This window comes from Tursiops truncatus, chromosome 15 (assembly GCF_011762595.2).
Source record: "Tursiops truncatus isolate mTurTru1 chromosome 15, mTurTru1.mat.Y, whole genome shotgun sequence".
NCBI classification, from domain to species: domain Eukaryota; kingdom Metazoa; phylum Chordata; class Mammalia; order Artiodactyla; family Delphinidae; genus Tursiops; species Tursiops truncatus.
In genome coordinates this window covers 71,791,730-71,808,963 of record NC_047048.1, presented here as the reverse complement: position 1 = coordinate 71,808,963, position 17,234 = coordinate 71,791,730, and the positions used below count along the sequence as shown (strand labels likewise).

Sequence of the window (17,234 nt, the reverse complement as noted above, 5' to 3'; positions counted from 1 at the left end):
ATAGAAACATAGTCTAACTCATTTCTCTATCCCCAGTGCCCGGCACAGGGCCTGGCTCCATGTAAGGGCTCAATAAATGTTTGATGAATGAATAATAGGTTGGCCATTTCCTCAGCTATAAAATAGGAGTAATTACATTATACCTTCCTAATAGGAAGGATTGAACGTTAATATTTATGACGTGCTTAGAACATTGCCTGGCGCATAGTAAGCCCTCTGTTGGTTACACACATACATGCGTGCATACAATACAGACATTAATCCGCTCCTAAAGGTTAAAGAATCCAAGTTTATTAAAAACATTCCAACGAAAAAAGAAGGTGAGAAGAGAGGGCCCAGCCCACCTCCCCTTCTCCTTGTCCTTCAGAACAGACCCACCAGTTTGGATCCGACAGACTGGCTCATTCCCTGTCGCGATGGCCCCTGTGGGGACTCCCACTGCAGTGCTGAAGCCGGCTGGGGGGCCCTAGTCCTCGGGGCACTGCAGGAGGTCAAATGTCACGTAGCCCACATAGTCCACCTGATTCATCTCATACTGGGAACTCACGCGCCAGTAGAAGCGATCCTGGCAGAAGTATGCTTTCTCTGCAAGGGAAAGGCAGGACCGAGAGGGGTGATTCCAACCTTCCCACATACACATACAGAAACAGGAGTCAGATCTTTACAGTCAACCCTCCTGCCCTTTCGAGATCTTTCCAAGGTTTTCATAGGACACCTGTGTCCCCCCCGCCCCCCACAGAGATGCTGGAGGGCACAGACCTCCTTGTCCAAAGCACTGACACAGAGCCTGGCACACAGTCAATACTCAGAACAATTCATTCAACAAATCCCATTCATTCATCCAACAATATTTATCGTGCCAAGCACTGTTAGAGGCACTGGGGATACAGCAGAGGAAGAATGCAGGCAGGACCTCAGTTCTTTTGGTGCTTACACCCTAGTGGGGTAAGACTGACGATTAACAAGCAAATGCATAAATAAATGAGACTGGTTTTGACAATGGAGAAAGCGATGGAGGAAACAGTAAAAGCGAGCGAGCAAGTGAACAGATAATGAGGGTCAGAGAAGGTCTCTCCAAAGAGGTGGCCTCAGTGCTGAGACCTAAAGGATGAGAGGGAGGCAGCCCAGTGACAATCTGGGGAGAAAACCTTCCAGACAGAGGGAACAACCGGCACAGAAGCCCTAAGCTGGGAATGACCTTGATGTGTTCAGAGAACAGCCAGAGGCTGGTGTGAGTGGAGCAGAGCAAAGGGAATGACAGGAGTAGTGGGAGGGGATGAGGAGGGGGGAGGGGGTCAGATCAGGTCATGTTAGTTTCTTTGACCTTGGAATGGGTCTAGAGTCACCCACAAAACCATTGCCCTCCACTCCTAGCCCCTCCCTACTCTCACAGAATATATTAAAGGTATTGGACAACCAGTACGGCTTGGACTAGGGTGTTTGCAGAGGAGCTTGTGAATACTTTGGCGGCTGAGTCAACAGAACTTGTCAGCTGATTGGAGGTGAGCAGTGAGAAAGAGAAAGCAAGTGTAACTCCAGCTACCACTCCCATTTTACAGATGGGGAAACTGAGGCTCTGTGAGTAGCAGTGACTTGCCAAAAGACACACAGCTATGAACTGTCTTATTTATCACTGTATCCCCAGTGGCAGTATCCCTACTTGTAGGGGAAAGGGCTTTCAGCTGGGGAGACAGGAAATCTGGGTCGTAGTTCTGGTTGTACTCCTGTGTCCCTGAATGATCTGGTAAGATCCCTGCCTCTATAGGGAACTCACCTGTGCTGGGGCATTTGCCTCAATCTACGGGCTTTTGCTTTCTCTCTCAGAATTTGACCAATCACTAAGGCAGGGGACCCTACCGTGGGAGGTGTCTCAGGGAGGGATCCTCCCCCGACCCTCGTCCTCATCCCTCACCTTGGTACTGAAAGATGTCATGCGTATTCATGGGCACCCCGGGGAACATCTGGTCCACTGGGGTGGCGCTCTGGGGATCCACCTTCTGTGTCTTCACGTCGAACCTGCAGGACGGCAGCGAGGAGACAGTTGCCGAGCCGGCGGGCAGTCGGATGGCGCCTGGGCTCCCCCTGCCGGCGGTCCCGGGACTCTCACCTCCAGAAACTCTGCCGGCTGAACAGCAGCACCTTACCCCCGGCGCGCGGGAGGGCCCCGGTGACTTGGGCCACTTCCGGGCCCAGGCCCAGCTTGTCCAGACGCCTTGGGCCTAGCACCGACGAGCCTGTGTACACCCACACTTGGCGCCCTGCAGGAGAGAAGAGTCACATCGGTCTGGGGGCGGAGCACATACTCTCCTTGAATATAAAGAGGGAGAACGCAGCGAGGCCTTTCCGCGCCCGGTGTGCCCGCGGTCTGTGTGCCCGAGGAGCAGAGTCTCTCGGTACGATTGTGCAAGGGTGCGGTGAGGAGGGCTGAAATTCAGCCCCTGCTAAATTTGCTAAATTGCATCCGCCAGAAGGGGGCGTCTTTTTCTAATGCGCACAAGACGTTTTATGTATTGTCCTCGGTCTCTTGGTCCTTCTAGGTTGGTGTGTGTGTGTGGATTTTTTTTGGGGGGGGGCGGATAGGGAAGGAAGAAAGGAGGAAACTAACCAGAGAAGAAGAAAATCTTCTTCGTGAGCGGATCCTCAAAAGCGGAGTCCAGCTTGAGGGGCAGCGCAGGCCACGTGTTCTTGATAAAAAAGGGACCCTGCAACGGGCGTCCCCCGCTCTCAGAGAGTCGCCAGTACCTCCTGGACGAGAAAAGGGAATGGCTGGCACTGAACCTTGAACACAAGGTCAGTGGGCGGGGAGACACAGGCAGGTCCCGCCTCCAAGCCCCTTCCCGAAACCTCACAGCCCCTGCCCCTCACCCATCCTTGAAGAGATGCAGGCGTTTCCCGATCTCCGCGATGGCGTCGAAGATGTTCACGTTGCAGACATCGTCCGCTGGATCCAGAGACCTTGTAGGGATCGCAGAAGGGCCAGCAGTGGGAGGACCCGTGGGGCCAGCTGAAGGGGGGCCCGTGGGGCCAGCAGTGGGGCGTTCTGAGGGGGGGGCAGTGGGAGGCCCCGTGGCGCAGACCGTGGGAGGGGCGGTGGGCTGCGGTTCAGCTGTGGCAGTGGTTGGAGGCCGTGGTTCAGGTTCGGGGCGAGGACCTAAAAAGAGACACCGCATAAGACAGCCCCTGTTCCTACGGAGCGCTGTGCCCATGGACTGCCTGCTCCCCCAAAGCCTACCAGCCAGGCCCCTGGCGCTCACTCTCCCCACTCTGGATGCTGGAGCCTGCCTTCCCCCAACCCTGGGCAGGCCGTTTCCTTTCACATACTCACCCCCATCCCCAGGCTGCTAGGAGAGAAGTGTTTTTTGAGCTCTCAACCTGAGTGCCAAACTTAGTGCTAGGAGCTTTATAAACTCACATTTGGGGCTTCCCTGGGGGCGCAGTGGTAAGAATTCGCCTGCCAGTGCAGGGGACACGGGTTCGAGCCCTGGCCGGGGAAGATCCCACATGCTGCGGAGCAACTAAGCCCGTGTGACACAACTACTGAGCCCGCTTGCTACAACTACTGAGCCCGCGTGCTACAACTACTGAAGCCCGTGCACCTAGAGCCGGTGCTCCACCACAAGAGAAGCCACCACAGTGAGAAGCCCACGCACGGCAACAAAGACCCAACGCAGTCAAAAACAAATAAATTTATATTAAAAAAAATTCACGTTAGCTTGTTTGATCTTCAGAAAAATAAAAGAAAACCTATGAAGTAGATTCTTTAATATCCCCATTTTTTAATGAGGAAATATACTAATGATAATAAGTGGTGATAATAATAAAAATGTCGAACACTTATGTGGTGCTTACTATATGCCAGACATTATTCTAGCTCACTTAAGCCTCCCAACAGCCCCATGAGGCAGGTGTTAGCCCCACTTTACAGATGAGGAAGTTGAGGGGTGAAGTAACATATCCAAAGTCATCTAGCCAGGAAGTGGCTGGACTGGCTTTTGAACCTATGTCTGTCTCACTCTAGAGTCTGGGCTCTTTATCACCATCTCCAAGCACTGACCTGGCAACAATTGTACCCATTGGCCAGGGTCTCCAGAAGATAGATGTTGGGGTCCTAACTTTCCCCTCCTCTGCATTCTCGGGGTACTCGCGGCTGGCAGAGCCCAGCCTTTCCCTCTCCTCCCTCCATCCCTGCCCCATACCCTCACCATACAGATGCTGGATGCCCTGCACATCGTCCTTATGCAGGGGGTGCTTCTCAGTGAAGCTGTACATGGGGTACATGAGCGCCTCTGGCACGGACGAGTGATCTAAGCCCAGCGCGTGGCCAAACTCGTGCGCCGCCACAAGGAACAGGCTGTATCCTGGACGAAAGAGGGAGCCTGAGACGTGAGCCCTGAGCCGAGCTCCCAGCCCCAGCCATACCTCCCGGACACCACTGCCCTGGCTGAGGTCCCAGCCTGGGAATCTCAGAACCATGCCCACCTTGATCCGGGCAGAAGCCCCACTTCTTGTCTCTGTCGAAGTTGGAGGTGGTGGCGCACCAGAGCTGCCCATCACGGCGGCCCTCTCTGGTGCAGGTCGAGTACTCCTTGCCCAGGAAGGTGAAGGGGAAGACGCACAGCTCCCCCGCCGAGTTGCCCTCGGTCACCGTCGCGTCAGCTGGAGAGACCCAGGGCCTCCGGTGAGCCAAATGGGTGGGTCCAATAAAGACCCAGGGGCGGGCCAATCATGAAGCGAGAGACACTTGGAGGCCTATTTTAAAAGCTTGGGCGGGGTAGGGGTCTTCCCTGGTGGCTCAGTGGTTAAGAATCCGCCTGCCAATGCAGGGGACACGGGTTCGAGCCCCGGTGTGGGAAGATCCCACATGCCGCGGAGCAACTAAGCCCGTGCGCCACAACTACGGAGGCTGCGCTCTAGAGCCGCGAGCCACAACTACTGAGCCGCGTACTGCAACTACTGAAGCCCCCGGCACCTACAGCCGGTGCTCCGCAACAAGAGAAGCCACCGCAATGAGAAGCCCGCGCACCACAAGGAAGAGTAGCCACCGCTCGCCGCAAATAGAGAAAAGCCCGCGCACAGCAACAAAGACCCAACGTAGCCAAAAAAAAAAAAAAAAAAAAAAAAGCTTAGGGGGCGTGGTGCCGCACACAGCCGAGACCAGGCTAGACTGGTGGGCGGGACCTGAGGATCAGAGGCCCAGGGAGAGGCTGCAAGCAGGGCTAAAAGGCGAGGCCTCCGCGAATGCGGCGGCAGCAATAGGAAGGCAGGGGGAGGAGCCGTGGTGATGGCGGCCAGAGTCACGGCTGTCCTGAGGACCGCCGAGGAGTAGAAGAACAAACTGATGGGTGGAAGAGCCACGCTCGGGGACCATCGCGGAATTAGGGAGCGAGGCTGAATCAGGTAGGTGGGGCAGAGGTACCTCGGGTCGGGCAGAAGCCATAGAGCTTGTCCTGGTCGTAGCTGGCGGTAGTGGCGCACCAGCGGTAGCCGTCCGAGCGACCGTCGGTGGTACAGGCGGAGTAGGAGCGGCTCTCGAAGGTGAACGGGAAAACGCAGGGCTTGCCGTCCGCATTGCCGTCCTGGGTGTAGAGTCCTGGGAGGCCCACGCGATTACCCGAAGGCGCCACGAGTTTATTGACCCACAAGCCACCTGTGTCCTCCACCCCTCCTCGCCTCGTTTCACAACGGGAGAACGGACCCAGAGAACAGGACAGTGATTTGCAGCCCACACAGCACTAGCGGCAAGGCTGGGATAAAACCCCAGTGTTCTGGACCCTCGAGGAGGGTGGGTACTCACTCTCGCTGGGGCAGAAGCCGAACTGGCGGTCGGTGTCGTAGTCGGCCGTGGTGCTGCACCAGAGCATGTCGTCGGAGCGGCCGTCCGTCGTGCAGGCAGAGTACGAGCGGCCCTCGAAGGTGAAGGGGAAGTGGCAGGCGGCGCCCTTTGCGTTTCCGAAGTAGGTCGGAACCACTGCAGGAAAGGGAGACGGGGTCAGGGCGGCTGGTGATGCGCGTGAGAGGAGAAGGGAATGGGAACCCGGGCGGTTCGGGAATCTCACCGACGCCTTTGCCCAGAGACCACAACTCTTCATCGTCGAAGTGGGCGTCTCCCTGAATGCCTGGGCCAGGAGGAAAGGCGTGTGCCAGGAGCCCGTTCTTTCCATCGAAGGGATACCCATCTCCGTGCTCTGAAGAAGCAGGTGGCGAAGAGAGTTAGCCGCGTATGGTTGCGCAGGTTGTGCACTGCCCAAGGGCGCTGGACTGAGTGCGGGCTGAAATCCAGCCTCGGAGCTGCTGTCCAAGATTTGAGTCCCCGCGCTATGAGGTGTCGGTCAGCAGGGGGCGCCATAAAGGCGAGCGGCAGCCAGGGCTGCGGGCACAGGCAAGAGAAATCCGGGTCCAGGGCCCCCTCTACTCTCTCCGAGGTCCTCCCTCCTCTGTCCCCTCTCCGATTCTCCTGGCTTTCCCCTTCTCGCGTTCTCACCCCTAACACCAAACTGGATGACTATGTCGGCTTCACGGCCGTACACGCGAGTGAAGGTGAGCGGCGTCACCGCGCTCCAGAGCGCGAAGGCGCGGGCAAAGGCGTCGTCGATCACGTCGCGCGGCAAGTCTTCCGAGTAGTTTTGGATCCTGCAGGGAAAGGCAGGAGGCTAGAGGTCGGAAGTGAGAGGCGGGATCCGGAGCAGCGGCGACACCCCGTGTCTCAGCAACTTCAGATACACAGCGCTGTGTGCGCTCCACGCTTTCAGCTATAAAGCACTTTCAGATGCATTTTTCTCTTTGGACTCTCACAACGGCCCTGACAGGAGGACTCAGACTGCGAGGTCGTTTCCCATGGGGGAACGAAGGCTCAGAGGTGGAGCCGCTTGCCCTGGGCTCACTAAATCCCTGGTTTAGTGAAACCCAGGGATGGGCCTAAGACGGGACGTGTTCACCACCGGGCAGCCTCTCCCCACTACGCCCCGCTCGCCCCCGGGGGGCCCAGCCTCGCACCAGTAGGTGATGTTGTGATGGTGCCACTTGAGGTCGCCCTCAAAGGTCTGGAATCTGCCCAGGTCTGGGACGCCGCAGCGTGGGGCACGCATGGCATTCAGGGTGGTGCTGTCCAGCTCGCCCGTCTCCGGCAGGGCCAGGCGCCGCTGGAGACGCTGCAGAGGCTGACGCAGGGACTGATCATCCTTGCTTATCTCTGCCACATTAGTGTAGCCATAGCGGTACAGATAGTCCTGTGGAAGGAGGGGCAGAGACATCCCAGAGCCCTGACTTCCTTTCTCTGATCTGATGGGTGAGGACTCCATCCCTCCAGGCTCTCAGGGACTAGCAACAAGGCGTTGTATCCAGGACTGGGTACCCTACATCCCAGTGCCTGTGCCCACCCAAGAATCTCCCCTCCCGGTAGACATCCTCAGCTCCTTTCCACCCCCGGATGCCCCTGGCCCATGCCTACCTCAGGGCCTCCTAGGGTTTACCCCTGTTCATCCCCAGCCCATCCCCACTCCAGAGCCCTCCAATGTCCCTTCACCACTTCCCATTGCCCATCTAAGAAACCCTCATTAACCCCTTCCTGGCAACCACTGTCCAGAGCATCCCAGTGCCCGAGCCTGGACACCTCTGTTCTCCAGAGGTGCCCGTCACCCCCCAACATGCCCCTAAGTATCTCCTCTGAGAGCCCATGTCCTTCCTGGGATTCCTAGCCAGCCCTTCCCAACTCTAGGCTGGAGTGTGTGCCTACCTCTGCCAGCTGCCTGTCGGTGAGACTGCTTCGTAGTTCTCCCGGGAAGACCACAAAGGTGGGCTGGTGTGGTCTGGGGGCAGCAGAGCAGCAGCCCAGCACCAGGAGCGCCAGGACCAAGGGCTGCCAGGGGTTCATGGTGAGGGTAGCAGTGTCTGGCTGCAGCTGCCCTTGTGGGGACTTTAAAGAGGCGCTGTCAAATGAATCAGTGACCCCGCCCCTCTCGGACAGGCCAGGGCGAGAGCTGACTCAGGGAATGGGGTGTGTGTGGGGGGGGGGGGGCGGGGGTTGGGCAGTCCCAACATGAGAAGGCAAAGAAAGGGCTTACACCACCTCCCCCTCTCCCTCCTTCCCACAGTCCCCATTGCCGAGTCAGGCGGGACCCCAGACCCACAGGAAACCACAGGCCCATAGGGGAAGGATTGGGTTTTGCAAACTGCAGAGCTTGTGAGAACTGTATGAGAGCGAGGGAGGGAGGCACGGCTCGAGCACTCCCTGAGCCCTCCATCTGAAGGCCCCAAGTGGTCAGCCTAAGAGAAAAGCATGGAACATTCCCTGAGGCTTCTTTCTGAACCTAATGATCCCCCTTCCTGGTCAGACCCCCTCGTGGGCCCCTCCCTACACTCCCAGGCTCTGTCCTCTTCTCCTTCCTGGAAGCCTTCCTTCATTCAGCTTCCTCCTCTGCTCCATCTGAGAGCAGAAGGCATGGGCTCTGATGACAGGAATCGGGGGGTTCCACGGGGACAACCCCCCGTCTTTAACAGGCTGGATAGTTCAGGATAGTAAATGGGGGAGTTTGCGGCATCTGGAAGCCAGCAGACATGGCTTCATTCCTTCAGTGCCTTGGGCAAATTGTCTTCACCACAGTGAGTTTGTTTCCTCAGCTGTAAAAAAAACCCTTCTGACCTTTACCCCTTTCCCGTGGCCGGCTGGGTCCAGCCATCCAGGGCCAGCAGCCCCCTAAGTGGTCTGCTATGTCCCAGGCCCTGGGATATTTACTGTAGCTAAAGGCGATGAGGTTGGTGTGGGAGAGGAGGGTCTGGAGAGGTGGGGCTGTGGTGGACCAGGGCGCATCCTATGGCAGGGGTCCTATAATTACGTGCAAATATCTGGACAGCCAGCTGCTATCTGCACTCTCTGTCCACTGGGTGTGCGTTGATTTAGACTTGCCCACTTGGGGAAACTGTGTGAAATCGTCTTCCGGTTTGTGTGGAAGAAAAGAAAAACCTGTCTCCCCCCACTCCCCACTGGTGTCAATTGAATAAATGTACGTGAACTCCAAAAAGTAAATAAATAAACAATAAAAATAAATTTAAAAGGGCCCTTTGTCCCTAAATTGATGTGAGGATAAAATGAGATCAAACACATAAAATACTTAGGACAGTGTAGGTTGCAAGTATTCAAGAGATGGCTGTGATCGCTTTTAATTATCTGAGCCAAGACCATGATTCTGACCTGGAATCAGGAGACGGGGTCTTGGACTCTAATCTGCTGTGTGAACTAGAGTAAATGCCTTCCCCTCTCTGGGCTTTGGACTCTTCAGCTGCAAAATCACAGGAGGGGGGTGCGGATGATCTCCAGGAGCCCTTTCACTTCTCCAGAACTGCTCAACCCAGCACAAGCTCCAGCCCCAATTATCACCCCTTATGCCAATAACAAGCATCTTCCTTCCCTCCCTTCTTTCCAACCAGCCAGTGTGAGGCAGGATCTATATTTGCCTTCTTCAAAGCATTATTTGGGAAGGACTACAGCAACAATTTGACAAGCTGTATTTAAAGGGCTTACTATGTGCCAGGCATTTTATATGCCTATCTAATAAATCAGTCTATGAGATGGAGGCAGTTAACTTCCTTTATGGGAAAATTGAAGCCCTAGAGTTCACGAATTAACGAGCATCTGTCTTGGAGTCGCATAGTTCTGGTTTTCAGTCCCAGCTCTGCCATCTCCTGGCTGTGTGACCCTGGGCAAGTCAGTTCACCTCTGAACCATGATAATAATGCATTCTTTGAGATTTACTGTGTTAAGTACCATGTTAAGTTCCCTATAAGCATCTCATTTCATCCCCACCACTCTGTGAGGTAGGTTTAAGTACCCCTCCCATTTTTAGAAGAGGAAATGGAGATTCAGAGTGGTTAAGGAGCTTGGCTATGATCACACAGTGAGTTAATACAACAGAATCAGGACTCAAGCCTAGGGCTATCTGGTTCTGAAGCTTTTCACCTTTAGTACCGTTTACAGGAAATGAGATGACTGGGGGCGGGGGTGAGACTTAAAACTGGGACCCTTCTCCACTAATCCTCTGCACCAACTTCAGATCAGAGAGGAGGCTCAGGTCTTTGGGGAATCAGAGGTTAGGACAGGGGACTTGGGAACTGTATTCCAGACTTGGGAGTATGGGATCATAGAGCAATATGATTTTAGAGATGGAAACAAAGAGACCCTCCAATCGAGGGGATCTTCATCTGGTAGCAGACATGGACTCTAGGAGAATCCATGAACCACCCCCAATTTGCCATCAATTGTACAAAATGCCATATCTATGTACATACGTCACATTTCTCAAATTTAACGGTATTGATGTTTGGGGCCAGATAGTTCTTTTTTTTTGCTACCCTGTCATTGTGGGATGTTGGGTAGAATCCCCAGCCTCTACCCCACGCCGGTAGCACCTCCCCCTGCCAGTTATGACAACCAGAAATGTTGCCAAACATTACCAAATGTCCCCTGGGTGGGTGGAAGGGTCACTATCACCCACAGCCGAGAACCACTGATATATGTTGATTTTTCTATGTAAAGGGTCCAAAACTTTCATCATATACTCAAGCCATTGATAATGATCCTTAAAGACCATTTACTCAAGAAATATTTGTTGAGTTTTTATGGGCCAGGCATTGTGCTACGAATTGGGAATATAGTAGTGGCCAAAATGGGCTTTGTCCCCAAGCTCATGGAGCTGAAAGTCCAGTAGGGGAGAAATTGAATAAGTAATTAGTAATGGAGAGACAAACATCACAAGAAGGAGGTGAACTTATCTACTCCAATTACCGCCACCATGCAGATGAGGAAACTGAGGCCCAGAGTGGAGAATTTACCTCTCTTAGGTCACAGAGCAAGCCAGAGACAGAGTGAGGGGGGCAGAAATGAGTGGTAGCTAAGAGCCTGTGCTCTGGAAATCAGCTGAGAAGTTCAAGTCTCCAACCTGGCACCGACTTACTGTGTGATCTGAGTCATTGACATAACCTGTCAGTGCCCCAGTTTTCCCATCTGTAAAATGGGGCAATAATAGTGCTTGCCTCATGGGGCTGTGAGAATCAAATGAGTTCACAGATATAGAGTGCCTGGCGCATGGTAATGAGTGCTTGCTGGGGTTGGAGTCCAAACCCTAATTGTGATTGCCTCTGGGCCAGCTGGCTGTTTTTACCAACTGGGGAGCAGGGAGAGGGCATCCCGCCAGGAACCCCAGAGCTTGATTCCTGGAATCAATCCAACCCTCCTTTCCTCACCACCTCCCAACTTCCTCCTTTACCTCTGGGCTCCCCAACCCCCCATGAAGGGGAACTTGGGGGAGCTTGGCTTTCAACACAGCAATGGCAGGAAGTGGTTCTGTCACCACATCCCTTCCCCACTTCCCCCAGCCCCTCCTTCCAACACCACAAGAGAGTTTAGCCAAGGCACTGGGAGAGCAGGGTATACCCCCAGGTGCGCACCCCCTCACCCTGTCTAGAGTCAGAACTTGGACTCTAAGCCCCTCATCCATGTGGAGGCCCCATCAGGATGGGGAGGGGGCTGATCCTGGAGCCCTGAGTCACCAGCTGGATGACACAGCTCTGCAGGCTGCTATTAGTAACTCCAGGCCCCCAGACAGAGGTCAGCCTCACGGGATGAGGATTCTCTCCCCCTCTCTAGACTGGGGGAAGTCCAGCCTGTTTCTCCCAAACTTGCCCAAGAGGGGAGGTGCAGCCAGGCCTGAGAGGTCCTGGCAGGATGTGAGGAAGACACTGGTGTCTGGGACAAAGCAGGATGGCAGCGTGTGCGTTGCAAGACACTGCCCGAGGGGAAAGTATCATCAAGCTCCCACCACCCACAAACACACCTACCATCCCAGCCCCAGGGTGCTGGCAATTCCCATGCTGACTCGCAGAGGCCCTAATAATAATAATACCATCATGCCTGCCACTATCTGTGTTGAGCTCCTTCTATAGGGAGTCATAGAATTATAGACTTTGGAATCAGACCTCCTGGGTTCAAGTTCCAGCTCCTACTCCTTCTGGCTGTGTGACCTTAAGCAAGTTACTTTGCCTCTCTCTGCCTCCATTTCCTCATCTGTAAAATGGGAAAGAGAACAGTCCTTACTTCATAGTGCTGTGGAGGGATTCAATGAGATTAGACGCTGCAAGTTTTTAGCACACAGTAGGTACGGGGGTGGGGATGGGGCAGATGTTAGCGATTATGACTCTCTTACTCTAGTGCTTTCACCCGTACAAAGTAGAACTCATGATCTCATTTAACTTTACAAATTAGGATTCATGAGCCCATTTTACGGGTGAGGAATCTGTGAGGCTCAGGGAGCTGCCCACAGTTAGCAAGGAGGAGGTCTGGGATTGCACGTGTGCCCCCAGCCACCTCAGTCAGTGATCATTCTGATAGTCAATGCCGGGGTCGGGGGGTGGGGGGGGGACACTTGACAGCTTATCCAGCGCCGTCATGTACCTCATCACCTCTGATTTGTACCTAATGGTGGATCTTCTTAACATCCTATTTGAATCTGAGCTTTCAGAATCCCTTGGCATTCATGGGAGGCAGAGATTGGAAGCCATTTTCAAGGTGACGGACCCGAGGCCCAGAGAAGTGCTTCAGGTTGCTCACTGTCACACAGCTGATGAGTGACAGATCTCCTGCCTAGGCCTTCTGACACCACATCTCGTGCTAAGATCAGGTCACTGGATCTGGCAAGAAGGAAGTCGATGGGGGAAGCAGCCTCTGGAGTGGAGGATGCCCAGAAGTCAGGCTAGAGGGGGTTAAAGCCTAGGAACCAATAGAGAGAACAGGTGTGGGGTATTTGACGGGGCTCCATAGGAAAAAAAAAATGGAGGGGGGTGAATAAAAGAGGGAAAAGGAACGATCAAGGTAGCTAGAAGAGGCAGAGGAACAGTCAAGCGGAGTTTCCTTTAAGGAAAGAGGCAATGATGCTGTGGAGGGAGAGGTGTGCGAGTTGAGAGGGCAAGAGGATGCACCTGGGACCAGTTCCTCAGGCATCGGATTGCCCACTGACAGGTAAGGCTATGCTGGGGGTCCCAGCAAAGCAGGTGTAGCCCCCAAATACACGTGTAAAATTTGTATGTTTGTATTTTTTTAATTAAGGCTTTTTTTTTTTAGAGCAGTATGAAGTTCACAGGAAAACTGAAGGGGAAGCACAGAGATTTCCCATCTACCCCTACCCCGACCTGTGCATAGCCTCCCCCATTATCAACATCCCCACCAGAGTGGTACCTTTGTTACAGTCGATGAAACTTCACTGACCTATCACCATCACTCAAAGTCCATAGTTTCCGACTCACTCGTGGTGGTACCTGTTCCGTGGGTTTGGTCAAATGTGTAATGCCGTGCGTGCATCCAACCTTATGCTGTCATACCGACGAGCTTCACTGCCCTGAAAATCCTCTGTGCTCCACTCATTCATCCCTTCCTGCCACAGAGATTGTTTTTGATATTCGAAAAAAAATATCCTTAAAGTAGCCAGCATGGGAAAAGTCAGATCTTTGGTGAACTTCCTTATATAGTCATTTTTGGGTTTAGTGTCGTTTTACTTTAGGTGACATAAGGGGAGGGGAGTCATATTCTCAGTGCTTGCAGCTTCTAAAGGTCTAAATCTGGCGCTGTTCACAATGGGGGTGGGGGACGGGGGGAGCCCCTAGCCCTCAGGAAATCCAGGTTAAACATTCAGTGGTCACTTGGAGTGGTCACCCCAGATACATGGAGAAAGAACCCTGGGGAACAGAGCAGGAGAGAAGAATCCACACAGCACACAGGGCAACTGGCAGCTTCTTTGCCCCTTTTACACACCCGAGTTGCACCCCTGCTCTTGGCCGGGCACACTTTCTCATGCACCTTCTAGTTCTGCGGTTCTCCGAGTGTGGTCCCAGGACCAGCAGCAGCAAACACCTGGGAACTGGTTAGAAATGCAGACCCTCACCTGCCCACCCCCCGGCCCAGAACTATTGAATCAGCACCTCTGGGTGTGGTCCAGCAACCTCTGTTTTTTTTTTTTTTTTTTGCAACCTCTGTTTTAACAAGTCTGCCAAGTGATTCCGCGGCTTCAAGTTTGAGACCTCTGCTTTAGAGAGAGAGTTTTTGACCCCATTTACGGATGAGGAAACTGAAGCTCAGAGAGATGAAGCCACTTGCCCAAGGTCACACAGCTAGTACCAAAATTAGGTGGGAATCTAGGCCTTTTGACTGTAAAGCTGTTAATATAATCCTACCCCCAGTATTATAACAAGGATTGATGTTCAAATATTTAACAACTAGGCCCCCCCTCTCTGCCAGTCAGAAGTGATTCTATCCAAAGAACTCCAGGAGGCCCCTTGGGGAGTGGGGGGGGGTGTATGAGACCATTATTAACCCTTTCATTCCTGGATCTGCAGTCCTAGGGGTCTGGAGGAAGGGACTAGGGTTCTGGGGCACTTAAAAGTTTCGAAGCAGCATCTGTTACCAATGGGTAGGGAACTATTTCAATATTTTAACTACTGATGCTTACTAGCTGAACCTCAGCCCTGACTACAGTCCCCTTCCTAGGAGAGACTCCTTCTTGTACCACCAGTGGAGGTCCTGGAGCTAAATTTAGCCCCAAAAGAGCACAGGTATAACAAATGTCTTATGAGAATACCGTTCAGCAGCGCTTCTCTAATTTCGCTGCACACTGGAGTCTCTTGGGATTTTCTTTTGAATAGCGATGCTTGGGTTTCACCCCCAGAGATTCTGACTTAACTGGTCTGGGGTATGGCCTGAGCATTGGGTTTTTGTTTTTTAAAGCCCCCATGATTCTCATATGCAGCTGGGGATGAGAGCAATGCTCTACAGAGCCCCTGAAACCTCTGTGAGAGACTCCAGATCAAGAGCTCCTAGTTTGCACCAGTATATCCCGAGGCTGGGGACTTAAAAAATATATATGTATATATATATACAGGTTCTCAAGAGACTCTGATTCAGTAATCAGTGGGGCCCGGAACTGGATGTTAGCAAGCTCCCCTGATTTCTAAATCGGTGACCCCCGCAGGCTGTGGTAACTGAGAGAAGCTCAGAGATTCCACTCCCCTCTTCCCCAACCCACCCCCAACATAGCTGAAGCAATTGAGAACATTTTGCCAGGAAGTATCCAGAACCAATTTCCGCAGTTCTTCCTTCCCCTGTGCTGCGGAGACATTGCTTCAAAGAACATACTCTGAAACACAGCCCAAGACACCCTCCCAGGAGAGCCGTTTTCTGGATGCGCCACTGCAGAGCCCCAGGCCTGCGGATTGCCTTCCCTTCCCATTAATCCTGGGACACCCTCATTTAGATGTGATCTGCATACATTTGCATATTGAGCTCCAGCGCCCCCCTTCTTCCCCCGCCCCACACCCCCGTGGCATGTTAGAGGAAAATGAAATTAATGTATTCAAAAAGCCCGCTGAGATGCGTTCAAACCTCACGCAGCGCTGGGACTTTGATACACTTGAAGCCAAGGCGATGGGATAAAGGGAAGATGGCACAGACTCGGTGTGGATGCAGCAGGATGGCCGGCGGAGAGGACGCAAGTTAGAAGCCTCCTGAGGTCTGGAATCACAGCCTAGCACCTGATGACAGGCAATGCGGGATTTCTCCGGCGGAGCACCAGTAGGGAGCACCAGTAGACAGGGTGAAGGAGCTCCCCCTTTCACAGGGGTGGGTGAGATTCCTTCCCAGCCTAGAAGGGGCCTGGCTTGGGGACCACCGCAAAGGCCCTTCTATATCCAACCACAGGCTCCATGAAGAGACTGCCATGTGACAGCTGTTGCCGTGGAAGGGGCTGGAATCTGACAGTCCTGGATTTGAACTGCGGTAAATGACTTTCCCTCCCTGAGCCTCAGTTTCCTCATCTTTAGAATGGGAGTAATAAGCTCATTACACGGTGATGGGAGTCATGTCTCTATTTGGTTACCCGGTGATGGACTATCTTTCCTAGGCCCCTTCTGAGGCTGGTAAGGAATCTGTTAGCGTGTGCAAGTGGCATTGCCAGCCCAGCAGCCCTGAGAATTCTCAAAGGCTGTCCCTGCCCACAGCTGACCAGCTCCCTCTACCTCCAGCTCACTTTCCTAGTCTGACCTCACATTACTGCTGGGAGGCTCCAGAAACCTTTTCTATACCTTCCTTTTTGCTTAAGTTAGCCTGAACCAGTGTTGGTTGCTTGCAGCCAAGGGCCCCCATTGACACAAGGACCATTCTCTCTTCCTTCTCTTCAGTTTCCTGAGTGTCTTTTTTTTTTTTTTTTTTTTTTGCGGTACGTGGGCCTCTCACTGTTGTGGCCTCTCCCGTTGCGGAGCACAGGCTCCGGACGCACAGGCTCAGCGGCCAGGGCTCACGGGCCCAGCTGCTCCACAGCATGTGGGATCCTCCTGGACCGGGTCACATCCCGTGTCCCCTGCAACAGCAAGCAAACCCCCAACCACTGTGCCACCAGGGAAGCCCTCCTGAGTGTCTTTGATTGTAAGCACCACTAGCCTCATTTCCAAAAGCCTCTTCCAGTGCAACATGGCCCAAATGCACTTCTCTCCAGCCTTGCTCCTCCCTTGTGGCTCCCCCCTCCTGCTTCTATTCACAGCACTCTCTCCTCTCCAAGCCTCCCAATTTCCAAACCATCTGCATGTAATCCTATAGCGCTGCCCTCCCACTCTCATGTCATCCAGAGAGTTGACAATCTAGATAATCGTCTTAGATCCATCCCCTCTGTATCAGTCTGCTAGGGCTGCCATAACAAAGTACCACAGCCTAGGGGGGCTTAAACAACAGAAATTTATTTTCTCATAGTCCTGGAGGCTGGAAGTTCAAGGTCAGGAGTCGACAGGGTTGGTTTCTTCTGAGGCTTCTCTCCTTGGCTTGTAGATGGCCGTCTTCTCCCTGAGTCTTCACATGGTCTTCCCTCTGTGCATCTGTATGTCCTAATTTCTTCTTCTTATAAGGATACCAGTTATACTGGATTGGTATCCTCCCTAATGACCTTGTTTTAACGTAATCACCTCTTAAAAGACCCTCTCTCCAAACACAGGCACAATCTGAGGTGCTGTGGGTTAGAACTTCAACATATGAATGGGGAGGACACAGTTCAGCCCATGACAGTCTCCATCCTCTGTGTCCTCACTGCCACTGCTCCAGTTGCAGCCCTGCCGCTTCTCACCTGGTAGTACAATAGCTCAGCCCCTCTTGTACCCAAGCACCGACACTCCAGATTCATCTCATTGATCAGCTGTCCCTGACCATGCTGAGA

The 17,234-nt window shown here is 53.4% G+C and overlaps 1 protein-coding gene across 1 annotated transcript; it reads right to left on the bottom strand.

Moving 5' to 3' along the window:
- Positions 1-269: 269 nt before the first annotated feature.
- Positions 270-7,888, bottom strand: MMP9 (matrix metallopeptidase 9). The gene is made up of 13 exons (XM_033840253.2): positions 7,733-7,888; positions 6,994-7,226; positions 6,482-6,630; positions 6,057-6,185; positions 5,795-5,968; positions 5,417-5,590; positions 4,480-4,656; positions 4,203-4,358; positions 2,866-3,151; positions 2,606-2,745; positions 2,108-2,258; positions 1,913-2,016; positions 270-585 (listed from the first exon to the last, which is right to left on the bottom strand). The coding sequence occupies exons 1-13, from the start codon at positions 7,868-7,870 to the stop codon at positions 467-469; spliced, it is 2,130 nt and encodes a 709-aa protein (XP_033696144.1). The 5' UTR covers positions 7,871-7,888; the 3' UTR covers positions 270-466.
- Positions 7,889-17,234: the final 9,346 nt, after the last annotated feature.

Bases quoted from the DNA above. Each gene is read 5' to 3' on its own strand.
- MMP9 (XM_033840253.2), bottom strand. From the start codon at position 7,870: ATGAACCCCTGGCAGCCCTTGGTCCTGGCGCTCCTGGTGCTGGGCTGC. The intron at 6,186-6,481 runs GTGAGAACGCGA...CTGCTTCTTCAG, and splicing joins CATCCAGTTTGGTGTTAGGG to AGCACGGAGATGGGTATCCC. The intron at 4,657-5,416 runs GTACCTCTGCCC...GGGTCTCTCCAG, and splicing joins TGGCTTCTGCCCGACCCGAG to CTGACGCGACGGTGACCGAG.